General features: G+C 39.7%; 1 protein-coding gene across 5 annotated transcripts in view; it reads right to left on the bottom strand.

Annotated features, from left to right (window-relative positions):
* The window catches only part of LOC129646637 (cyclin-dependent kinase 15), a 35,816-nt gene extending 9,649 nt beyond the window's left edge, over positions 1-26,167 (bottom strand). For 2 of the 5 annotated variants that reach the window (XR_008712069.1, XM_055573110.1), the window contains exons 1-6: positions 25,990-26,167; positions 25,127-25,276; positions 24,831-24,925; positions 15,087-15,166; positions 6,502-6,596; positions 5,305-5,367 (exon numbers count right to left, since the gene is read on the bottom strand). Coding sequence is in view for 1 of the 5 variants with exons in the window: in XM_055573110.1 (XP_055429085.1) it covers positions 5,305-5,367; positions 6,502-6,596; positions 15,087-15,166; positions 24,831-24,925; positions 25,127-25,276; positions 25,990-26,112 (606 nt within the window). In the remaining 4 variants the exon portion in view is untranslated. Of the gene's footprint in view, positions 1-5,304; positions 5,368-6,501; positions 6,597-15,086; positions 15,167-24,830; positions 24,926-25,126 lie in introns of all 5 variants that reach the window. The other 3 variants (XR_008712071.1, XR_008712072.1, XR_008712070.1) reach the window with 3 other exon arrangements.
* Positions 26,168-26,705: the final 538 nt, after the last annotated feature.

Here is a 26,705-nt window from a genome sequence, read left to right as displayed (position 1 = left end):
TTGATTTAGATGTGAAAGATTTAATTTTTTTCCCACCAATGAACTTGGCATACAAGATCAAAGTTGACCTGGAAATGATATTCTAAGGTTTACAACTGCTTAAGTTTTCCAGGCTCTCTGATATAAAACCCTTTTAAAAACAGAACACAGGGAGTCCAGACTGGGAAGTATATCCTTAGATGGTGTTAGGAAATACAGGAACCATTATCTTTTTAAACATATTTTTAAAGTCTTAAGTTCAAAGTGAAAACAAGGGAAATATACAGTATAGATTCAGAGGGAAAAGACACCAAAATAAATCAGACCAAGAAAAAAATTGAAAGAGAATAAGGAAAAAATAGTAGAGAGAAGAAAAAAAAAAAAAGGTGGGGGGGGGGAAGCAAAAGGAAAAATACATCCTGGATCCAAATTTTAAAACATTGCTGGTGATTACAAGGCACAGAAACCAAAGACATTAGTAGATTCCCACCAATATAGAAGCCTAAGGGGAAAAAATGAATGCTTAGTATTCTAAGTGTCTTTTGCTATTTTCCAGTGCAACTGGCAACTGAGAATGCAAACACCAACGTTAGTGTTTACAAAGACTTATGCCAACTGAGAACATGTTCTGGCAATTTTGAAAAGAAAGAGCCAGCCCCAGCATTTCTGGGACATGGACCTAATAGAAGACACAAAGTTGTGCAGATAAATTCACTTTTTCCATCACATCTTGGAAACTAGGAACTTCAGAGATGCTTTTATAGAACCTGTAATGACCTAACAAAGACTTGGACATATTGGAATCAAGTTGATATGCACCATGGTCTGAGCAAAGCAGGATCCTGGAGAGTTTGCCTCCCACGGCACAGCTGTGGCCATGTGAGCTCCATGCAGGTCCCATATCAAGGTCCCCAAACCATTTAAGAATGTGTTTATATGTTGGTATAGGACTTTTATGCCTTGACAGTTGAGTGATGGTAAAAATGAATAACAAATGAATAAAAAGTGAATGGTAAAAATGAATAACAGTGTGTATGTTTGAAGTACCAGAAAGAGAAAGAACTGTGATGAGAAAGACTCATAGAAGCAGCAAACATCTGAAGTAGGAGCCTCAAGAAAATTTTAACATTCTTAAATGGCTTGGGGACCTTGATATGGGACCTGTATGGAGGTCCACACAGCCACAGCTGTGCTGTAGGAGGCAAACTCCCCAGGATCCTGCTTTTCTCAGACCAGACCCTGGTGCTCATCAACTTGATTCCAGTGTATCCACCCTCATGTAAAAACCCTTGTCCTTGGATTTTCATGCCATCTTTTTCTACCCCTCTTCTCACTGTCATCCACACAACTCCTACCACTCTCCATCATTCACTCAAGACTTGGACACCTGGATCACAGCTGTTGTTCCCTTGACATCAGTGCTCACGTGAATATGTCCAGCCAACCTCCATGCTCCAACGATCTGCTTCTCCAACCCACTTTAGCCCTTGGCTCCCATGGTCACACATTGGGTCCCACCATCATATAGAACTGTTTGTCCTCTGAAATGTGAAATTCCTCCCCCTACAAAATGGTTTCTGCTACGATCACTTTATTCATAATGTTTTCACGGTGCTCACCAATGTCTTTTTAAAATATTCATTTTTTTGGCTGTGCCAGGTCATAGTTGTGGCATGCAGGATCTTCAACCATTGCTGTGATGTTTGAAATTTAGTTGCAGCATGCACAATCTAGTTCCCTGAAAGGGATCAAACCTGGTCCCCCAGCACTGAGAGCTTGGAATCTTAGCCACTGGACCACTAGGGAAGTCCCACCAATGTCCTTTGCTACAAAAATCCAATGGATCTTTCACTTTACAGGATCTGGCTTTGTTGCTTCTGTCTTCCTTCCTGATGCTCTTTCCCCCACTTGGTACCAAAATCTCTTAATTTTTCTCCTACTTCTCTGACTGTACTTTCCATAGGCTCCACTTTCTCTACTGATATCTAATATGGTGATATTCCTTAGGGCTCCATCATTGACCTTCTCTTATCACCATACATGCTCCCCTTACCCATCTTATCCACTAACATTGCTTCAATTAACAACTGTATTCTGATAATTTGAAAGTCTTTAGCTTCACTTCAGATCTCTTTCCGGAACTGTTGGACCCATACAGTCTGACATTCACCTGGACATCCCATAACATCTCAAACCCAATATGCCAGAACTTAACTCTCTGTGTTCCTCTAGAATCTATTTTCCTATTTCTCTATTTCAGTGAATGGCACCATCATCCACATAATTAATTAAAGCTAGAAAAAGCACTGCTGATTCTTCCCTCTCCCAACAATTCTGGTGAAGTAATCAATTGCCCATATGTCCACTTTCTTCCACCACCAACTCACATCTACACCACTGCTGTCCCCGTGTCCTGGCCGAACCCTTCTCTGTCATTGTTTTCCACAGTCCTTTCCATTCGTACCTTCACTGTCCTAATTTAGGCCTTTATCACTTCTTACCTGGAACCTTGCCACTCAAAGTTTAGTCCTCAACCAGCAGCATCTGTGTCACCTTGGAGTATGTTAGAAACACAAACCTTGAGCTTTGAATCAGACTTACTGAATCAGATCCCCAGGTCATTAGTGTGCTCACTGAAGCTTGAGAAGCACTGGGCTAGCCCACATTGACAAACTCCTAACTGAAATCCTTGACTCCAGTCACCTCTCTTTAATCTCTCCCACAGACCACAATTACATAAATTTCCTTCTGATCATGCCATTCTTTTTCAATCAAGCCCTTTTAATGACTCTACTGTCTAAGAAATAAAGTCCACATCTTAGAAAGTAAGGCTCTCAGCCACCTACCCAATCTATTCCCCCAGACTCATGTACTCCATGTCACTAAGACAGTATCTGTTTCAGGCCGACAGGACCAGAGATTCAGGATGGCACTAGTGGAAAAGAACCTCAACCAAGAATCTCTTTGAGCAATGGCAAAAGCTGGTTCTATAACTTCAGGAAAAATATTTCTTTTCAAACTTGAATTCTAATTCTGCAAAATAAGCAAGTTAGACCAACCCAGTGTTTTAAGGGTTTTTTTTCATACTGCATTACACAACAAGAAATAGATATGCTTCCAGTTTACACATTCATACATAGATATAAGCACAGTTTCTAATGGAAAAGAATCTGCACAAAATAAAACTTGTTCTTACTAAGTGTTGCATACTATAATATTTTCTATTCCTTTCTCTAGAGGGTTTCCCAGGTGGCACTAGTGGTAAAGAGCCTGCCTGCCAACGAAGGAGACGTAAGAGATGCAGGTTTGATCTGTGGGTCAGGAAGATCCGCTTGAGGAGGGCATGACAACCCACGCCAGTATTCTTGCCTGGAGAATCCCATCGGCAGAGGAGCCTGGTGGCTACAGTCCATTGGGTCGCAAAGAGTCGGACATTACTGAATTGATTTAGCACGCAGATACACATTCCCTTCTCACCCATTCCATTTCATTTTTTAAAAAAATGCTGGTTGCTGATTATCAATTGATTTCATAACCCACTAATGGACTAGCACTTGGAGAGTGAAAAACATGATAGTCCGTTTGACCCCAACAGTCCGTGTGGCGCTGGGATCTTCTTCCTTGAACACACCCTCTACTACCCTGATCTGAACCTTCGCTGAAAACATTCCTTCCTCCTCTAGCATCTTCCCCTATTCCAGCCTCTGAAAAGCATTGCAGCTTGTAAGGTCTGGCTTATCAAAACCTCTGAAAATGATAAGATATCTTTTACTTCCTTGCACATCTACAACATTAGGTCTTATTTCTTACTTGATATTATTCACAAATGTCCTGGAATAGTGGTGGTGTGTATGTCTTACCTCCTGTTTTCGGCTCTACATCCTTTGAGGATAGGAATCATGTCTTCTGCATCTTTCTATCCTGCTAAACACTTAGCATAGTGCTTGCTACAAGAGTCCCTCAAGTCTGAAAATGTTCTATCTTTCACACAGTTACTCTTTCTCCAACTGTTCTATTTAATTAGACCTCTGGTTCCTTGACTCTTCTGCTCTCTCCCTAGCTATCAGTAACCTGCCTGTCTTCACTTCCTTCCCTCAGATTGGACTCACTGTAGAAGCCTCTGACCATCCCTTTAGCCTCTCTCTTGATAGTCTCCAAATATGTGGCCCAACATGTCTGGCACAGCCCCAGTGTCTCAATCAGTCCAACTTTCTACTTTCTCTGTTCCTCTATTTGAACTAAGTGCTGCCATTAAAAAAAATAAAAAAAGAAATCCCATGATCATGCAGATAATTTAATGGATTCTATCCTCATCAGAGTCCTTAACACACTGCTAGACATTCCTTCTTGGTCCCCCTAGTTAGTTTTCTATTTCAGTTTCCTCTAAGTATTTTTAAATGTTTTCATTCTCTTCAAAACCCTGTCTTCAAACTTTCTTTTCCCCTTGCCTCCATGACTGGAGTCCCCTTACTATGAGTCCTCATAGTAGTCCTAATTAACATGGCCATAGCCCTCATCACCTTGCTTCTCACTACCTATCTAAGTCCACATATCTTGCTGGGCTTCAGCTCATTGAAAATAAGAAACACAACTTTTTCATTATTGAAACCTTAGGATTTAATGTGGTACTGAGTACTCAAATATATCTTGAATGAATGAATAAATGAACACATAAATATTAGTTAAATGAATGGGTACATCATATACAAATCTCATATGGTTCTGTTAAGGGCCAATCAATTAATGCCAATAAAACCTTAGAGAATGAAAAATATGACATACAAATGGTTTCTAAAATTTATAACAGATGTGGAATTATAGCTAGTTAAGAGTTTAATATTATTTCTACTCCAATAACTAGAAAAATGGAAGTTGGTCCCGCACGTAATAGGATTTTATAGAACAGGCAAAAAGATAACTGATAAAGAATCAATCAAGGTAGTTTGCTAGTTCTAGTTGGGAACTTTAAGTGCAACATGAACTTTATCACAGAGCACAGTAGTCTGCTATGAAGAAAGTATTTATTTTATGATAGCTTAACTTCACTTCTTTCCTTTTAAGGCAATTCTTTTTAATTGGATTATACTTCTAAAGACACATTTGCTTGATGGTGATGACTGACAGGGTTAGCTTGCCCAGAAAGCAGCTGGACTTTGCTCCATATCTTGAGGGCAGATTTTTTTTTTTAAAACTTTTCTCTAGAATATCAATGGTGTCCATCTTCTTACCTAGTATCATGGGCTTTCAGTTTGTGATGGCAGTCTGTTTCCGAATTCTCCTGCCGTGGGCAAGCCAGAGGGGAGTCCCAGGCCTCAAAGTACTTACCCTGACATTATGAGGATGAAGCCCTCCTGGGTGCTGAGACATATACTGAGCCAGGTCTGTGTGCTACACAAAATAGTGGAGAGAGTGATGTTCGTAGTGCTTGGTCAGTGTCACAAAGCAGACCACAGACTTGACTCTCAGAGGCATTACAAAGTTCAGAATTTTTGAGAATAACGTGCAAAATGTACACAACCAAGTTTTCTGAGACACCACTGTTAAAGTCAAACACAGCATGTCTTTCTAGTTAGCTGCTCTTAGAAGGAACCCTGTTTCTTGACACAAGAGAGGCTCATTTAACTTATTTTTTATTATTTTTTTTAAATTATGAAAGTATGATAACACATTTACAGGAGACTTGGAAAATACAGAACAAGGTTACATAGAGTTCCACTATATATTATAATTTTTCTAAGTAGATAAATTAAGATTTTTAGTTGGATTTTCAATATCATACTCAAAAATTAATAGAACAAATATACTGAGAAGCAGTAGGATATAGTAGGCCTGATAAGCCCTGTCAACCAATTCAACATAATTAAGATTTATACAATTTTCACATACCAGTAGGATACAAATTCTATTCAAATCTCCATAGACTGTAAACTGGAGACACTGGAACATATCCAGGAACGTAAAACAAGGTGTAAAAACTTCATGGTCTAAAGGTATTGAAATCATACAAGAGAGGTTCATTTTAAATGACTGCCACTGAACACAATGATGTGGGGATATCTGTACTCTCCAAGTGTCCTGAAAAGCAAGTTGTATACACATACCTTATGCTTTCTTTCTGCTAATATTTGAATGGCTTTTATCTTTCAAAAATACAAAATGATTTATTCTTTAGTAAACTCGTATGGAGTTTTTTAAAACCCTGTGGTTTATGTCATTATTGTCAATAAAAAAAATTTTGGTCTCTCCTCACATAGTGATTAAAACTAGATTAAAAAATAAGTGCAAAAGTTTTATTTAGGAGGCAAACTCAAAATGTTTATTCTTGTTGGTGAGAGGGAAAAAGGCAACAAAAATAGTGGGTAAAAAAGCATAAGAACAATAGAGAAATTTCCAATAATGAAAATTTCCATGACGCTTTTCACATGGTTATGAAAGTTTTGTCATGCCATAAAATATTAACAGATTCATCATACAAGCACCAGGCTTTTCCCTTACACTTTGTAAAATGCTGGGACAACTCACCACATATTCAAATACGAATGTCAGTGTCTCTTTGGTGTGTATTATGTCATGCAGCAGCACAATGTTGGCATGTTTCAAACCCTTCAGGAGTGAAGCTAGAAAAATTAAACAAAAATTTAATTAAATCTTTGATCATGAAAGTACTGCTTTAAAAATATCAAGCACCATTTGTTTTTTAAACATTTCAAATCAAGCATTCTGATTTTTCAAGCCTGGAAAAAACTTGTTGTGAAATAATATTTAAAACTATTTTTAAAACTTCATTATTTAGTAAATGGTCAGTCAATGATTGCATTTATGTAACTTATTTTTCTTACAGGCTAGAGAAGTTAGAAAAAAAAAAAAAAAAAGATTCCATTTTCCCAGTCAACTCAGAGCACTTTGAACATGCCTTTCTCTGGAAAGCTTATCAACTCTTATCAACTCTGTAGGTTCAGAGCTACAGGAGAGGAAGCCTGGAGAGATAGAGGCCATTGGAGGTCAGGGAAAGGGATGTTCTGCCTTCTGGACCAAGACTTTGCAAGATGTGACCATACTCTAAAATTCAAAGTCCCACAAGAGGTCAGCAGGGCCTGTGGACGTGATCGATGGAGGGCAGGACCATGGAATGAAGGATTGCTGAAGCATAATACAGAGAGTGGAGAGGATTTCCATTTCACAATGGGAGAATTGAAAACCTGTGGAAAGGAGGAAATTCAAAGTTAAAAAGAGGAGAGAGCCAAACTTGGGGAGCCCGGATGAGTGGGAAGGGCTGAGGACTGGCTCTTGTATCTTCAATAACAGGTTATTATTAGGTCACTAAAGGCCCCTCTGGGTTTCTCTGGTAGCTCAGCTGGTAAAGAATCTGCCTGCAATGCCGGAGACCCTGGTTTGATTCCTGGGTTGGGAAGATCTCCTAGAGAAAGGATAGGCTACCCACTCCAGTATTTTTGGGCTTCCCTGGTGGCAGAAGAATGCTGGCTGCGATGGGCCTCAAAGAAGCGTGGCTGAGAGGAGCTACCCCACGTCTGAGGTCAGGGGCGGCAGCCGAGAGGAGCAACCTCACGTCCAAGAAGCGCTGGCTGCGCGGGCGCAGGAGGGCCAAGAGGAGCTACTCCACGTTCAAGGTCAGGAGGGGCGGCGGTGAGGAGATACCCCTTGTCCAAGGTAAGAGAAACCCAGGTAAGACAGTAGGTGTTGCTAGAGGGCATCAGAGGGCAGACACACTGAAACCATAATCACAGAAAACTAGTCAGTCTAATCACATAGACCAGAGCCTTGTCTAACTCAATGAAACTAAGCCATGCCCGTGGGGCCACCCAGGATGGGCAGGTCATGGTGGAGAGGGCTGACAGAATGTGGTCCACTGGAGAAGGGAATGGCAAACCACTTCAGTATTCTTGCCTTGAGAACTCCATGAACAATATGAAAAGGCAAAATGATAGGATACTGAAAAAGGAACTCCCCAGGTCGGTAGGTGCCCAATATGCTACTGGAGATCAGTGGAGAAATAATCCAGAAAGAATGAAGGGATGGAGCCAAAGCATAAACAATCCCCAGTTGTGGATGTGACTGGTGATAGAAGCAAGGTCCGATGCTGTAAAGAGCAATATTGCATAGGAACCTGGAATGTTAGGTCCATGAATCAATGCAAATTGGAAGTGGTCGAACAGGATATGGCAAGAGTGAATGTTGACTTTCTAGGAATCAGCGAAATAAAATGGACTGGAATGGGTGAATTAAACTCAAATGACGGTTATATCTACCACTGTGGACAGGAATCCCTTAGAAGAAATGGAGTAGCCATCATAGTCAACAAGAGTTCGAAATGCAGTACTTGGATGCAATCTCAAAAACAACAGAATGATCTCTATTCGTTTCCAAGGCAAACCATTCAATATCACATTAATCCAAGTCTATGCCCCAACCAGTAACGCTGAAGAAGCTGAAGTTGAACGGTTCTATGAAGACCTACAAGACCAAAATTTTAGAACTAACACCCAAAAAAGATGTCCTTTTCATTGTAGGGACTGGAATGCAAAAGTAGGAAGTCAAGAAACACCTGGGGTAATAGGCAAATTTGGCCTTGGAATATGGAATGAAGCAGGGCAAAGGCTAATAGAGTTTTGCCAAAAGAACACACTGGTCATAGCAAACACCCTCTTCCAACAACACAAGAGAAGACTCTACACATAGACATAACCAGATGGTCAACACTGAAATCAGATTGATCATATACTTCACAGCCAAAGATGGAGAAGCTCTATACAGTTAGCAAAAACAAGACTGGGAGCTGACTGTGGCTCAGATCATGAACTCCTTATTACCAAATTCAGACTTAAATTGAAGAAAGTAGGGAAAACCACTAGACCATTCAGGTATGACCTAAATCAAATTCCTTATGATTATACAGTGGGAGTGAGAAATAGATTTAAGGGCCTAGATCTGATAGATAGAGTGCCTGATGAACTATGGACGGAGGTTCATGACATTGTACAGGAGACAGGGATCAAGACCATCCCCATGGAAAAGAAATGCAAAAGAGCAAAATGGCTGTCTGGGGAGGTCTTAAAAATAGCTGTGAAAAGAAGAGAAGTGGAGAGCCAAGGAGAAAAGGAAAGATATAAGCATCTGAATGCAGAGTTCCAAAGAATAGCAAGAAGAGATAAGAAAGCCTTCCTCAGCGATCAATGCAAAGAAATAGAGGAAAACAATAGAATGGGAAGGACTAGAGATCTCTTCAAGAAAATTAGAGATACCAAGGGAACATTTCATGGAAAGATGGGCTCGATAAAGGACAGAAATGGTATGGACCTAACAGAAGCAGAAGATATTAAGAAGAGATGGCAAGAATACACAGAAGAACTGTACAAAAAAGATCTTCACGACCCAGATAATCACAATGGTGTGATCACTCACCTAGAGCCAGACATCCTGGAACGTGAAGTTAAGTGGGCCTTAGAAAGCATCACTACGAACAAAGCTAGTGGAGGTGATGGAATTCCAGTTGAGCTATTTGAAATCCTGGAAGATGATGCTGTGAAAGTGCTGCACTCAATATGCCAGCAAATTTGGAAAACTCAGCAGTAGCCACAGGACTGGGAAAAGGTCAGTTTTCATTCCAATCCGAAAGAAAGGCAATGCCAAAGAATGCTCAAACTACCGCACAATTGCACTCATCTCACACGCTAGTAAAGTAATGCTCAAAATTCTCTAAGCCAGGCTTCAGAAAGACGTGAACCGTGAACTTCCAGATATTCAAGCTGGTTTTATAAAAGGCAGAGGAACCAGAGATCAAACTTCCAACATCCGCTGGATCTGGAAAAAGCAAGAGAGTTCCAGAAGAACATCTATTTCTGCTTTATTGACTATGCCAAAGCCTTTGACTGTGTGGATCACAATAAACTGTGGAAAATTCTGAAAGAGATGGGAATACCAGACCACCTGACCTGCCTCTTGAGAAATCTATATGCAGGTCAGGAAGCAACAGTTAGAACTGGACATGGAACAACAGACTGTTTCCAAATAGGAAAAGGAGTACGTCAAGGCTGTATATTGTCCCCCTGCTTATTTAACTTCTATGCAGAGTACATAATGAGAAATGCTGGGCTGGAAGAAGCACAAGCTGGAATCAAGACTGCCAGGAGAAATATGAATACCCTCAAATATGCAGATGACACCACCCTTATGGCAGAAAGTGAAGAGGAACTAAAAAGCCTCTTGGTGAAAGTGAAAGTGGAGAGTGAAAAAGTTGGTTTAAAGCTCAACATTCAGAAAACGAAGATCATGGCATCCGGTCCCATCACCTCATGGGAAATAGATGGGGAAACAGCGGAAACAGTGTCAGACTTTATTTTTTTGGGCTCCAAAATCACTGCAGATGGTGATTGCAGCCATGAAATTAAAAGACGCTTACTCCTTGGAAGGAAAGTTATGACCAACCTAGGTGGCATATTCAAAAGCAGAGACATTACTTTGCCAACAAAGGTCCGTCTAGTCAAGGCTATGGTTTTTCCTGTAGTCATGTATGGATGTGAGAGTTGGACTGTGAGGAAAGCTGAGCACCGAAGAAGTGATGCTTTTGAAGTGTGGTGTTGGAGAAGACTCTTGAAGTCCCTTGGACTGCAAGGAGATCCAACCAGTCCATCCTAAAGGAGATCAGTCCTGGGATATCTTTGGAAGGACTGATGCTAAAGCTGAAACTCCAGTACTTTGGCCACCTCATGTGAAGAGTTGACTCACTGGAAAAGACTCTGATACTGGGAGGGATTGGGGGCAGGAGGAGAAGGGGACGACAGAGGATGAGATGGCTGGATGGCATCACCAACTTGATGGACTTGAGTTTGAGTGAACTCCGGGCGTTGGTGATGGACAGAGAGGCCTGGCGAGCTGCAATTCATGGGGTCTCAAAGAGTCAGACCCGACTGAGTGACCCAACTAACTGAACTGGTGGCTCAGATCGTAAAAAAATCTGCCTGCAATTAGGGAGACCTGGGTTCGATCCCTGGGTTGGAAAGATCCCCTGGCGGAGGGCATGTCAACCCACTCCAGTATTCTTGCCTGGAGAATCCCCATGGACAGAGGAGCCTGGAAGGCTATAGTCCATGGGGTTGCAAAGAGTTTGTCATGACTAAGCAACTAAGCATCACTGACTCAATGGACATGAGTTTGAGCAAGCTTCGGGAGATGGTGAAGGACAGGGAGGCCTGGCATGCTGCAGTCCGTGGGGTCACAAAGAGTAGGACAGGACTGAGTGAACAGAAACAACACTTCACTGTATCACCTTGTAGAGGTGACTTTGTCTATTTTTGGCTTTTTCTTATATATGGACTGAAAATAATTACTCTGTAATGTTTTCTACTAGAGAATGATATTAAAAGATTCTCAGCTGAAACCATTTTCTAACTTAAAGATTTGGAATTATAGTGCTATAGAGCATATGAAAGAATCAGAATTGATAAATATACAATTGTATATTTTCTTTAAAATGTTTCTCTTGCATTTACTTAATGTTTATACAACATGTTTCATAAAATAGATTTCTATTTTTATTTTTTAGTTTTACTTTTGCAAAAGGAAAAAATCCTTGAGTTAAGGATTTCTAACTTTACTGTAATAAAGTAGAAAGGCTTTAGAATAGAATAGAATGGATTTGGATATGTAATGCCTCTGAGTACTAGCTCTGTGACCTCTGACCAGTTATCTAACCTCTCTGAAGTTCAAACTCCTTAATCACTACGACAAAAAACACACTTTACCAACTAGAGTTGACGTAAAGGTTCAAAAAAAAGATTGAAGTGGGGGGAAGATTATATTATGTGCCCAGTTCTCAAAAAAGATTATTTCTTATGAATGCTTCCTAATGAATCCCGCTAATGGGCTGAAAGTCCTGGAAGTGCTTTTTAAACAGTTTCTATTTTTATAGAAATATATTTAAAATAATGTACATTATTAAGACATTGATACATAGGTTAATAAAACTAGGGAACATGTTCTTATATAAAAACATCATATTAGCCTATTCCAGTGAAAGTGCTATCTCCTAGTTGCAAAAACAAACATTTAAAATATAGAGCCCATTGGGAAAGATTCTGTAAGTTTCAATGAAGGTGGTTAATCTTTTTAACTAGCAAAGGAATAAGGATGGGCAATATGCCTATTGTGTCCACTGTTGTGTATATAGCAGCTGGCAAAATACCTGGCCATAGTAGGTGGCCAGGTGTTTGTGTATGAAGTCAAAATCCACACACTCTCCCATATGGATTTTGACTCAGATTTTGCTTGACTCACAGCTCTGTACAGGAATTGTAATAATATCTACCTCCAAAGGACTGGAAGAGGTTAACACATGAAAAATATCTGGCACATGTATTAAGGTATATTGCCCTTAGTACTGTGCATACTTTTGCTAATTTCATTATATTACATGTTACAATCAAATAATATTCCAAATGACCAGATTAATAAATTGCCACATGCTTTCTACCGATACATATAGAGACTGCACATGGAGTAAAATCCTACTCAATGAATCTTTGGCTGATACACCATTAGAGCAGCCAAACTGTTCAGGAAAAGTAATTCCTACTTCAAGGCTTTTTAGAGAAGTCTGCATTGCTCATTTAGTTTTTCTGCACGTGGCTTTCGGTTGCCTTTTTAGCTAGTGACCCTGGATTTTAACTAATGAACTCCAGCTGTTCTTCTTTTGCCTTCCAGCCCTTCTCATTTAACCTCCTGTCTCCCTGGCCTCACATCCTTAAAGTTCTTACAGGAAAAATGGGACAGTGCCAAAGTTTTAAAATGAGGCCTTCTGTCTTCTTGAAGAGAGAGGGCTCCTCTATCAAGGGCTCCCAGCATTTACACTGGTGGAAAAAGAAACATGCTTTGTTGGAAACTGGATGCCTAACAACCTCCAGTGTGTCAAAAAAATCCTTTTGTGGTTTTTCATATTAAACAAGCAAAGCATTCAGTAAGGTAAGTCCATAAAACAAACCAAGAAAGTCCACAGTTGAATAGTAAATGTAATTGCAAACACCTGTGATGGAGAGGCAATTTCTCAGTAAATAAGAAATAAAAGAAACACTTAGTATACAGAACAATGCAGATCCAGCATTTCTGAACCATGCTGAGAACCATCTGTTAGCAAAACCGGCAAAGTTTTCACTGTTAAAAGTCAAGTGTCAACCTGAAAAAACACTTGGCTGGAGAGAAAATCTGAGCAAGGTAGGCCTGTAGCAACAGGCAAGCGTACCTCACAAAGGAAACGCTGTGAGAAGAGGGCAAACCTGGGCCTAGAGACCCACTCCTGATGCTGGCCGCCTGAGGATGCCTATTATGCTCAGAAATGCTCCTTAGCCTGTCCACACTTCTTTTTCTAAATCTGATCATCTTTTCATGGGGACCACTAATATGTCCATCAGTAAATACAGTGTCCATTATATTAAACACTTAAAAACATGCTTTCCTCCAGAATGCACCTGATCCTACCAGGTTGAAGCTCTGGCTAACCAGATAGCCATTTGGTCCTTCTACTGAAATTCAGAATGACATATTTCCCAGGGGCTCTGGAAGGCTTTTGAAAATGGCATCAAATTCAGTTATAAACTCATTTTCTGAATTGCTTTTCCCAAGCCTGTTTGCATGACCCATCCTCCAAGCTCACTTCAAAATCTATTGACTCAATTAGCCATACTGAGACTGATTGGTTCTCATCTCAGTTTACAAGGTCTTTTTTACCTTCATCATAACACTGCTAACAACCTGAACCATCTGCTCTGTTACAACTGAAAAGATATATAGCAAAGATCAGATCTTTCTTCTCATCTTTCACAACACCCTGCAGTATGCTTTGTGTACAGTATGTGCTCCATAAAAAAGGGAAGATGAAGTTGTTAAAAGGGGACAAAAAAGACCAGAGAGGAGCCATTTCTCTGGGTTTTTGATGAAAAGGATAGTAATTCTATTATCATTTTATTTCAAATGGCTCATGTAAGAAGGCTAATAAGTTGCATTTTAATGATTTATTTTCACTGTACTGGCTTCTTGATTTTCAAATTATAAATTTTTAGTTATCTTGATAGTGAACGAGACATCACCAAAAGAAAGGAGCAAAAAGATAATGATATTTGTCAACATGTTGAACTCTGAAGATGAACCCTGTGATTAGTGTTTTCTATGCATATTGTCACTTAACCCTCATAATAACTCAAAGAAATAGGTATTGGAGATCAAACCAGTCAATCCTAAAGGAAATCAACCCAGAATATTCATTGGAAGGACTGATGCTGAAGCTGAAGCTCCAATACTTTGGCCATGTGATGGAAAGAGTCAACTCATTGGAAAAGACCCTGATGCTGGGAAAGATTGAAGGCAGGAGGAGAAGGGGATGACAGAGGATGAGATGGCTGGATGTCATCACTGAGTCAATGGAGAGGAGTTTGAGCAAACTCCGGGAGATGGTGAAGGACAGGCAAGCCTGGCGTGCTGCAGTCCCTGGGATCACAGAGGCAGACATGATTGAGAGACTGAAAAACAAATCCTCTTTCTGCAATAGATGTCTTAAATAGGAAAAGTAATCTACCCATGGTCACAGCACTAGTAATCTGTAGATCTCTAAGATTCAAGCCCAAGTCCTACCGACACCAGACTTCTCATCTACTTGCTCTACCACCTGAGGTTCAGAGAAAATACAGGCACAACACTAAAAATACATGTTTTTTCCAGAGAGTTTTTCAAATACTATCTAAAGAACTTATTTTCAGGTAAGCTGCTTACTGAGGATTTGTAAGTATATTAATTTTCTCCTTTGTATGGATATTTCTAGGGTTATGTAGATATGGCCTTAGCACGTAGCATGGGACCAAGCTCACAGATGATATTTAGTAAATACTCACTGAGTTCATAGTTTGGGTCAATTAATATAATAGTTTTGAATTCTAATTTCTTCAAGAGGAAGTAATAAAATGATTTGGAAAACTGGTGTGAAGAATAAAATTGCAATTACAACATTACTTCTATAAAAGCTAGATGCTGAATGGATAGATTGAATGTGTTTTTATCGAATCAAAAACTTAAAACATCTCTTGGGTCCACTCGACTGTTCTTACCTTCCCGGATGGCTGTAAATGGGACTCCTTCCTCTGCATTCATACTGATGACTTTTAAAGCCACTAGTTGTCCATTTATCCTGGAAGAGTCGGGGGAAAGGGCATACATTTGTCGACATGCCTCATAGTAGCAATTTATACTAGAGATGGCTTAACAAAAGTAACTTTCCTTCAAATTTTATTCCAGCATATAAAATGTACAATTTTCTCAAAATAAAAAGTTTTAAAAGTCACATGTATATATCAAACCATTGCTTTCTCTTTACCAAAGTGATATATATTCATTACAGAGAATATGGAGAATTCAGGAAAGCACAGAAGACAAACCCAACAAAGCCATCCTCATATTCCGATGTATATTGTTCCTTTTATTTATCATTGTGCACTGATTTGAGCCATCCTTATCTTTCATCTGAACTATTGTAATGAACTCCTAACAGCGTTTCTGCTTGTATGTTTGTACCCCTACTATCTACTCCCAACGGTAGTCCAGGGAATCTTTTTAAAGTGAAAGTCAAAACAAGTCACTTTTGTGCTCAAAACCCAACATTGTCTCCACATCTCATCCTAAATAAAAGTCAAATTCTTACAATCGGATCCTAGGTGCTACCTGACCTGCCCAATTCCCACCATTCTCTCTCTCTTCATCGCCTCCTGCTCTCCAGTTATTCATGGTTCTGTTTGCTGATGTGAGCTAAATGCCAGAAAACAGAGATGATTTTAATGCAAGTGTAACTATACTGTTTTTTTTTAATACAGTGGGTTTTATATCATATTATTAGTTTTTTCTCCATTTAACTTCTAGTCATTCTTGTATTATGTGATATTTAATAATAACATTTTATCAGATAAATATGCTACAATGTGTTTCGCCAGTTCCAAATATTTTAATATTGTCTCTATTAAAAATACTATTATAAAAATATCCTGACAATCATATTTGTTTGTATTTGCACATAAGTCTTTTCACACAGCCTCTGTCATTTTTTCAGGGTTGAGATAGAATTGCTAAATCAGAGTATGCCACACACAAGTTTTTATTGTTTTGCACACATGTTCCCAAATTGTGTCACAAAGTGGTCGCACCACTAACTGGTCATGAGGCTGGCCATTCTAGCACCCACTCACTGACACCAGACAGATTCCTTGCTTTTCATTGTTGTTGCTTCAATATTTCATTTTTTAGAACAGTTTTTGATTTACAGAAAAGTTGAGAAGATAGTACAAAAGGTTCCTATATACCTCACATCCGTTTTCTTCTATTGTTATCGTACTTATATTAGTATCATACATTTGTTGAATTAATGAGGCAATATTGATACATAATTATTAACTAAAGTCCATAGTTTATTAGGAATTCTTTAGGGTTTTTTGCAGTAAAATTGTATTGCTTCTTGTGGGTTGCACTGTAAATGGTAAAATTTGGGAGAGTATAACTAACTCAGTTGGTAAAGAATCCACCTGCAATGCAGGAGACCCTGGGTAGGGAAGATCCACTGGAGAGGGATAGGATACCCACTCCAGTATTATTGGGCTTCCTTTGTGGCTCAGCTTGTTAAAAATCCGCCTGCAATGTGGGACACCCGAGTTTGATCCCTGGGTTGGTTGGGAAGGTCCCCTGGAGAAGGGAAAGGCTACCCACTCCAGTATTCTGGCCTGGAGAATTCCAAAGGGGTCACAAAGAGTCGGACACAACTGAACAACTTTCACTTTTCAACATGATCATGGGATTCCCTCATAGCTCAGTATTGCAGCGTATGCCTGCAATACAGAAGACCTGGATTCGATTCTTGGGTGGAAAAGATCTCCTGGAGAAGGAAATAGCAACCCACTCCAGTATTCTTGTCTGGAGAATCCTATGGACAGAGGAGCCTGGCAGGCTACAGTCCATGGGCTTGCAAGAGTCAAACACAACTTAACAACCACCACCATAACATGATCATACATACGAAAAGCCATGAGATTATCATACTCAGGATTTTTCCCAATAATGTTAATTAACAAAGATTTTAATAATTCCAAGTAATGAAGGACATTGTTTGTTGTGTTAGTTACAATAGGAAAAAAAAAAGAAATAACTGAAACGTTCAACATTAGAGAAACAGCTAAAAAATTTGTGGTATATCAGTATAGTAGAGTATTTTGCATTCATAACAAAAGTTAGGTCCAGAGGCATATAGAAAGAAACATGAGGCTTCCCTGGTGGTTCAGTGGTAAAGAGTGTGCCTGCCAATACAGGGGGAGATACAGGTTTGATTCCTGGGTCTGGGAAGATCTCATGTGCCACAGAGCAGCTAAGCCCATGCACCACAACTATTGGGCCTGTGCTCTAGCACCTAGGAACCACAACTACTGAGCCCACACCTTGCAACTACTGAAGCCCGCATGCCCTAGAGCTTGTGCTCTGCAACAGGAGAGGCCACTGCAGCTCGAGAATAGCCCCTGCTCACCGCAGCTTGAGAAAAGCCCACGCAGCAACAAAGACTCAGTATGGTCTTTTAAAAAAATAAATTAATTAAATTTTAAAAAGCCATAAAGTTTATGATAATATGAAAAGTAGAGTACATAACAGCAAGCACACCGTATTTGTGACTAAACAATCTACGTGCATGTGGAAGACAAAATGCACGTGTGCATATTGCTATGCTAAAGTGATGGAATGATTATACAGTAGATGATTTTTAAGTTTAAAAAATTCATCTGCTGTTGCATATTGCCTTTTAAAATAGCATTCCAACTTTCCAATTTCATTTCAAAATGCTTTCTCACAGAAACTATTCTTTCTAGATATGTATAAATTTATGAAAATCAATTTACCTCTTAGTCTTTTCAAAAATTGAGATATATAGCATGGTATATTCATATACAATGTATATACGTATAACCCTGTAAATTTAAGGTATGCAACAGGTTGACTTGATATGTTTAGGTACTGAAATATGATGACCAGGATTTCTTTAGATTTTACCTGATGTCCTTTTTCTGTTCTATGACCTCATCTAGGACAAACATTGCATTTAGTTGTCATGTCTCTTTAGGCACCTCTTGGCTGTGACAGTTCCCCAGCCTTTCCTTGTTTGATGACACTGACAATTTAGAGGAGTACTGGTCAAGTATTTTGTAGCATACCTCTTTATTGGAATTTTTCTGATGTTTTTCTCATGATTAGACCATGGTCGTGGGTTTTGGTTTTGTCACATCGTGTTAGGGCACATGCTGTCATCACAATACATGGCTTTTGATGTGGCCTTAATCACTTGGCTCAGGTAATATCTATCAGGTTTCTTTACTGTAAATTCATTCTCCCCCTAATCCCTTTCCATACTGTATTTTGGGGGAATGTCACTCTCAGTAGCCCACACTTAAAGAGTAGAAAGTTATGCTCTGCCAGCTTGAAGGTAGAATAGTGACATAAATTGTCTGGAAATTGCCTCTTCTCTCCCATTTATTAATTAACCAAGCTACTTATTAATAGCACTTTGGACTCATAGGTATTCATTTTACACTTTGGGTTACAACCCAATACTATTTTATTTTGTTGCTCAATTTCCACATTTGTTCCTTGGGAGCCTTTTCAGTTGGCTTCTGGGTCCCTTTGACATATTTCCACAAATGTGGGGCTTGTTTATCAGGTGCGTGCTTTTATCTTCAGTTTTGGTCTTTTTCAAAGGTGAAAAGGATGATTCCATTTTAATTTCTATTCCTTCAACTACTTGTGGAACTGAATTTTTATAAGCTTATTGGTCTTTCATGTTTTTTTGTAGTTTACCGATTTGTCCATTTTGGGGGGAGGTATTTTGCATATACCTCTTACCAATTTCTTTTGTTTGCCTTATCATTTCTGCCGGGAGCCGGCATATTGCATATTGAGTGCATATTGCATATTGGGTGCAGCACTTTCCACAGCATCATCTTTCAGGATCTGGAATAGCTCAACTGGAATTCTATCACTGCCGGGAGCCAGCGTGAGGAACTCCGCCCATGACAAAGGTCATGAGGAAGGAGGCTCGGCATACGCAAAGGCGGGATCGAGCCTCAGGAGTCCCCCTGGAAATTCTCGAGCATCTACCCCGAAAACCAGAGTCTGCCTACTTTCTGCTTTGTGCTTTCACCTACACCTCTGACTTTACGGGGGGCTGTCCCCCACTACCTCTCTCTGAAAAAAGAGTTGGCTTACAGCTCCAGTTAATAATTCCTGGGTGTGACAGTGTTTCAACCTACAAACTCCTTTGGAAATCCTCTAGCCTGCCTGAATAGGTTTTTCCGGCCACATGTGATTGCTCAGAGCCTCCCAACTGTGAGAGGCATGAGATGTTCTAAACTGTCTAAACACAGATTCCTTTGAGCAGTTAAAAGATTGATTAGAAATTGTATTGGTGAAGGGATTTTCACTTGTTGGGCCAATGTTTGCTGCTAAGTTTCCATATCCCTTACCTGCTGTGTCCCTGGCAGTGTATTGATTAATAAAATTGGTGTAAGTAGTAGCTTTAATGTTTGTAACCTGGGACCCTTGAGTTAATTCTTTTTCTTGTTATAGCCCACCACACCTTTGCTCTGTAGGAATGGAACTTTAGTGCTTTTGGAGGGTGGCTCCTGACCAATCACCTTTAGAGAAAAATAAGCTTTCTGAAGAAAGGGTCTTAAAATGTTAACAGGCCTCCGGGCCAGAAGATGATGCAAATCACCTAAGCTTTTGCATATGATAAGTTTGCAGGAAGAAAGCCTGGCTTGCTGCATGACTCCACCCCTTCCCCCATTATCCTCTATGCATAACTTAAGGTATAAAAACTACTTTGGAAAATAAGTGCGGGCCTTGTTCACTGAAACTTGGTCTCCCCATGTCACTCTCTCTCCCAAATTCTAGCTGAGTCTCCATCTGGAGCGCGGAACCCACCATGCTTGCTAATTATGCCTGGGCTTCTAAGATCCGACCGGGGAGGCCTCAGTGTCTCCTCTCCTTCGGGAGAACGGAAGGACGCCTGCGGCCTACGTAAGTGGTGCAAACTTCTTGTCTTGAAGTTTTATTGGTCTCCCGCGTAAACCAAGCTACTCAGCCTCTTTTCTCCACTGAATTTTCCTACTGAGCTATCCTCATTCTATTACTCTTTGTATCCTTAATTAATGTGTAATTAAGCAGTTGTTTCCTGACCCTCGCCTATGCCGTCTCTCCTTCGAATACCCTGGATCAGCTGGGGCTGGACCCCGGCAATTTCTTTGAAATTTTAAACTTTCAATTTCTTATGACATTCAGTATTTTCCAAAATGCTTTACTCAGAGAATAGGTCTGTGAAATTTTCCCCACCCCCTATGCTAAAAATTTTCTGGTCAAATATGAAAGTGAAAATGAAGTCACTCAGTCATGGTCGACTCTTTGTGACTCCATGAACTGTAGCCCTCCAGGCTCCTCCATCCATGGGATTCTCCAGGCAAGAATATTGGAGTGGGTTTCCATTTCCTCCTCCAGGGGATCTTCCTGACCCAGGGATTGAACTCCGGTCTCCTGCATTGCAGGCAGACTCTTTACCATCTGAACCACCAGGGAAGTCAAATATGTTTAGAAAATGCTTTATACTTTAAAATTTTTCTTAATCTTTTTTTAGACAGTCATGCTATACATCAACATTTTAAAGATGCTGAGAGCACCTATGATGAAGGATCACATTATATTTTGATCTAGGGTTACCTGTGTCAATTTGACCATGGTAACTGTTTCAGTGAACCTCTATTAAAGTAGCTCAGAATTGAGGGGTCCCTAGAATGTACTTGGATAGATGGGCCACCATGAACATGTCCAATCTTCCCTAACAGGTTCTGACTTCAGTGTTATGTACAGACAGACCTTTCTAGTCCAAAAGTTATATAGACTTCCCTTTTTATTCTTCTAGTTCTTGTATGTTTTCTTTTTCAACTCCTTTCAGCTCAGTTCAGTTCAGTCGCTCAGTCATGTCCAACTCTTTGTGACCCCATGGACTGCAGCATGCCAGGCTTTCCTGTCCATCACCAACTCCTGGAGCTAGCTCAAACTCATGTCCATCGAGTTGGTGATGCCATCCAACCATCTCATCCTCTGTCGTCCCCTTCTCCTGCCTTCAATCTTTCCCAGCATCAGGGTCTTTTTCAGTGGGTCAGTTCTTCACATCAGGTGGCCAAAGTACTGGAGTTTCAGCTTCAGCATCAGTCCTTCCAGTGAATATTCAGGACTGACTTCCTTTAGGATGGACTGGTTGGATCTCCTTGCAGTCCAAGGGGCTCTCAAGGGTCTTCTCCAAAACCACAGTTTAAAAGCATCAGTTCTTTGGCACTCTGCTTTCTTTATAGTTCAACTCTCACATCCCTACATGACTACTGGAAAAACCATAGCTTTGACTAGACAGGCCTTTGTTGGCAAAGTAATGTCTCTGCTTTTTAATATGCTGTCTAGGTTGGTCATAGCTTTTCTTCCAAGGAGTAAGTGTCTTTTAAATTTCATGGCTGCAGTCACCATCTGCAGTGATTTTGGAGTCCAAAAAAATAAAATCTGTCACTGTTTCCACTGTTTCTCCATCTACTTGCCATGAAGTGATGGGACCAGATGCCATGATCTTAATTTTCTACACATTGAGTTTTAAGCCAAGTTTTTCATTCTCCTCTTTCATTTTCATCAAGTGGCTCTTTAGTTCCTCTTCACTTTCTGCCATAATGGTGGTATCATCTGCATATCTGAGGTTATTGATATTTCTCCCGACAATCATGAGAACCCCATGAACAGTGATTGTATATTAGATCTTACTAATACTTGGATTTGTGACTCTTTGGGGCTTTACAAATCATATTTCTTTGACCTGTCTTTTCTTGTACTCATGCTACACTATTTTAATTATTGTAGCGTTTGAACATATTTAGAATACATTAAAATTCTAAATTATAGAATCATTAACATCTTTGTATTACTAGATTTTTTAATCTAAATGTCCTTACAGAGTCCCTGGAATGATCTACAAGATCCTACACAATGGCCCTACTGTATCTGCAATTCCTCCTACCTTCAAGTCCTTCCACCCACTGCCTCCAATGCCAGGCATGCTCCTGCCTCAGGGGTTTGCTGCTTGTTGTTCCCTCTGCCTCCTCTTCCACTACACACCCACAAAGTTCATGTCTCTGTCAGAATCTCTGTTCAAGTGTTCTCTTCTCTGTGAGCCCACCTCTCATCACTCTGTTTAAAATAGTAATTCACCACCCCATGCCGGCACTCCCTTTTCTTCTTCCCTGTTTTATTCTTTTCCAACATTTTCACTCTTTGACAAACTTGGTCAAAGAGTTTTTTTTATTGCCTCTCTCATCATCACTAGAACATACACTCCGTATTTATCACTTTTTTTCTTCAATGAATCCTTATTGGCTAAAGTAGTGCCTGGCACATAGTAAGTAGGGTTTCCCTGGTAGCTCAGTGGTAAAGAATCCACCCTGCCAATGCAGGAGATGCTGGTTTGATCCCTGGGTCAGGAAGATTCTCTGGAGAAGGAAATGGCAACCCACTTCAGTATTCTTGCCTGGGTAATCCCATGGACAGAGGAGCCTGACAGGCTACAGTCTATGAGGTTGCAAAAGAAATGGACACGACTTACTAATTTAGTTGTAAGTTGGTTGAGTTGGTAAGTTGTGACTAACCAACAGCAACAACATAGTAAGTGCTTAATAAATACGAGTAGAATGAATGCCTTTCTGGCTTTTGCAAGTCTTTTATGTCCTTTAGTAAATCTTATATATAAATCCTGCCCATTTTTTAATGCTAATGACTTTTATTGTTGCTACTTTAAGAATAATTTCCCCTACAATATTTTCCATTAAATGCTTATTGCTAATACATAAGGCAATTGTTAACAAGTATATTTTGATTTTATAACTGATGACCTAGTCGTTCTATCTCACTATTTCAAGTTTCTTAGATGATTCTCTTGGGGTTTTTTAAGTAGACAATTCTATAATCCATAAAAATTATATTCAGTCTTTTTTCCTTGTTGCATTAGCTAGAATGCTTCTGATAATCTTTAACAATAGAAAATAATGGGCAGTCTTGCCCTACTCTAACTTAATGGTGATGTCACTAGTATTGAGCTAAGAAAAAGTATAGAAGTTGTTGATCTGAAATTACTCTACATCATGATGGGTAATTATCATTCTATTCCTATTTTGTTCAGAGTTTAAAAACTAGTAATTGATGTTGAATTTATAAAATGCTTTCTTGACATCTATCTTTATGGTATGTTTTAACTTGTTTTAAATTATGAATGTAACACTTTTATGGTAAGAAATACAGTGAAAAGTTTGAGTGATCTTCCTCCATTCCAGTTTCAACCACTAAAAGTAGCTACTTTTAATAGTCCCTTTTAGATTTTTCCAGATTCCTCTAAGCACATACAAATTTATACATGAACAGTGCTTTTTTTTCCTAAATGAGATCATATATTGTTCTGTAACTTGCTTTTCTTCATATATGTCTATGTTATACTCTAGATGTTTGCATACTATTTCACTATATAGTAATAATTTAGCCAGTCCTCCATTAATGGATATTGGTAACCAGGCTTTCACCCTTTCTATTATAAGTCTTGCTGCAATTAATATACTGTTACATACATCTCTGTGAACTTGGACAGAGTATATATTTCTAGTGTATTTTTCATTCTGTTACTAGAATGAATATTTTGAAGGAAATTTTTTATATTCTTAGTTCCTAAGATAGTTTATGGAAGTGAGTTAAATCTTGTTTCTACATAAAATATTTAAAATGGTATCTCCTCCAAACTCACCCTTAACAAGTAAAAACAATACCACAAGTATTAAGATACATAATAAATACTTAGTTTTGTAGTATTTATATTAAATTTTAAAAAATTAACATTAAACCACTTTGAGCCATTATTTTTCTCCACTGGAGTAACGTAAATTAAGGAAATCAGACCTTCTTGACTATCCCACCTTGAAAAAGCAGTGAAATTCATGACTCTGTCAAATATGTTTAACACCCTGGAGAAGGCAATGGCACCCCACTCCAGTACTCTTGACTGGAAAATCCCATGGACAGCGGAGCCTGGTAGGCTGCAGTCCATGGGGTCACTAAGAGTCAGACACGACTGAGTGCCTTCGTTTTCACTTTTCACTTTCATGCACTGGAGAAGGAAATGGCAACCCACTCCAGCGTTCTTGCCTGGAGAATAAAAAAAACTATGTTTAACATAGTTTTTATTAACCAAAATGGGTACTCACTTTCTGGATTAACAGTCTTTTTTATTCTCCAGCCATTTTTGTGTAATTTGCAAGTGTAGAAAACCCAGGATAAATCAATCTTTGCGTACTAGGTCTTACTTTGTAGAAACCAACTTCAGTATCTTCTAAGAAGGCAAAGTAGAAGAAGGAAGGAGCAAACTCAAAGGTGCTACTGAAACCCTTGTCGTGTTTCAGGAAGGATATGACACCTTATCCACTGTACTCCCCACCAAGTGATGGACAGTAATTGAGAAAGTTTAATTTGAATTGACTCAAAAGGAGGAAAAGCTGATAAACATCTTAGTGGGCTGATTTTAATTGGGGCAAGGGAAGTCTGTCTGCTTTCAAGGCTACTTCAGTCATTATGTCGTTCCTTATTGACAGTGGGGTCTTGCATAGGTCCTGAATTTCTACCATGTGTCAGCTGGCTTCATAATGTCAAATCCTGGGGGTGAACTCCTCATCTGTAAAGTCTCTCCCAGCTAATGAGTCACTTACCTGCTAATCCCTTTGTAAACTGTAGCATAAGAACCTTCACCCAGCTTCTCCAAGTTCAAGTAAGATGAAGCTGCCCCAAAGGGGAGGCTCTTCCTCTGCATAAGGGGAATGAGGAGTGAGGAGGGGGGAAAGAAAAGAGCATTTTTTTAGTGCTGACTTTTCCCCCCACAGAAATTAGACAACGTTGCAGAATGTGCTTGGGAAGGTCTGCTCAGTAATTGTCTTGGAAAAAGGGCCAGCCTTCCTAGATAAGTACACATTAAATTCCTCTTGATCAACATCAGCTGCTCACTCACCCACTGAAAACCTTGCCTCAGATCCTCTTCCTGAAAAGAATCGCTGTTACTCCGTGGCCTTTTACTCTTGAACTTCCGGGCATGCACAGCCTGAAGTCCCCTGGGGTGAAATGAAGTCATGGAACATGATGCTTCTTTTAGGTCTGTTAGCTAGAGAAAAAGGAAAGTGCAGGAATAAAATTTATGCAAAGTCAAGACAACGGCTAGCATAAACCGCTTTTTCTTTATTTGCCTGATGTTAACTCTTCAAATGTTTTCTAAGCTTCCCACACTTTCAAAATGTACCTTTCTTGAACATCAGTTCCTTTAAAACACAAAAAAACCCATATTGATATCAACTACTAAAACACAACATTCTTTCTTTACCTAAAAAATCTGTCTTTAGACACTTAGGTTAACCTAAATTTCTCTGATGGATGGGTTCCAATTTTTCTGTTAAACCTAGACTTTTCTTTTTCTTGTCCCTTTAATTTACCTCTTTAGGGGAATAACTTTCCTGTACAGCATTGCTGATAGCCATGGGCTAATTACTGAAATTTTTAATCCATAGGATACCAAATACCGCAGCTTGTTTTTTGAGGTTCAGCTCGCTAATTTAGTACTTCAGAGATGTCAAGAGAATAACTTTCTTTACTGCAAGGCAAGTGAATTTCGTGCAGCCCAAAGCATAGGGTAATTTTCCCCTTTTGGCTTAAAAGAAAATCCCCGAATTTGATAACAACAGCCACACATTCTTTGTGACTTTAAAAGAAGTTTCTTTTTATTGCCTTAGTCCTAATGCAGGAAAAGCAGACCCTGCTACAGAAAGGGAGCCTCTGAACTCTGTTTATCAGTAGAGGGAGATGCTCCTGGGATATGAATACCTCGATCGCAGCCTCCGTCATCACAGGCGCACTCCTCTGACAGCTGTGTGCGTTGCCTCCCTCCCAACAGCGATGGCAGCTGCATCCAGGCTGCAGAGCCTTTGCACACAGCTCTTGACCCATAATCTTCTAGGTTCAAGGAGAACACCGGCACTTGAACCTCTCTCCCTCTGCTGCTCCTGTCCTTGTTCACTCCCTTTTTTGCCAGAGGTCAGCAGTGCGGGAGCTTTCATATGACTCACATGAGGGCTCTGTCTGGAGCAGCCTCATGACTTCAGCAGTTTTTCTTGATCCGTGCAAGAGAGTATACCTCAGAAAGGCAGCTGCCTGCCTTCATATATGCACAATGGACACCAAGACAGCTAATGTTGGATAGAATAAACTTTGACACAACTCAAGTTCTTCCAGCCACAAGTTAGTGCCACTGGTATACACCTTTTTAATGAATTTGCATAGCTTATCCATATTACTGAAGGTATTTATTAGATTTTCCTGGACATGTTGAGGAATATTTTCTCCCTGCCTTTTATGTGAAGGTATTTTGTTTTTAAGACTACAGAATAGATTTGCAACCTAACCAATTTTTAGTAGTCAAAGAAACCACAGAACCCTAGGAAGGAAAGAGAGCTGAAGATATCTAGTCCATCTCTTTGCCTTCAAGTAACAGTGTAACTGATAGTCCCAGAGGGGTACCCATTCATTCACTGATTCAAAAA

This window comes from Bubalus kerabau, chromosome 3 (assembly GCF_029407905.1).
Source record: "Bubalus kerabau isolate K-KA32 ecotype Philippines breed swamp buffalo chromosome 3, PCC_UOA_SB_1v2, whole genome shotgun sequence".
NCBI classification, from domain to species: Eukaryota; Metazoa; Chordata; class Mammalia; order Artiodactyla; family Bovidae; genus Bubalus; species Bubalus kerabau.
Note: the sequence above shows the minus strand (reverse complement) of the source record. Positions and strands in the feature narration are given on the sequence as shown.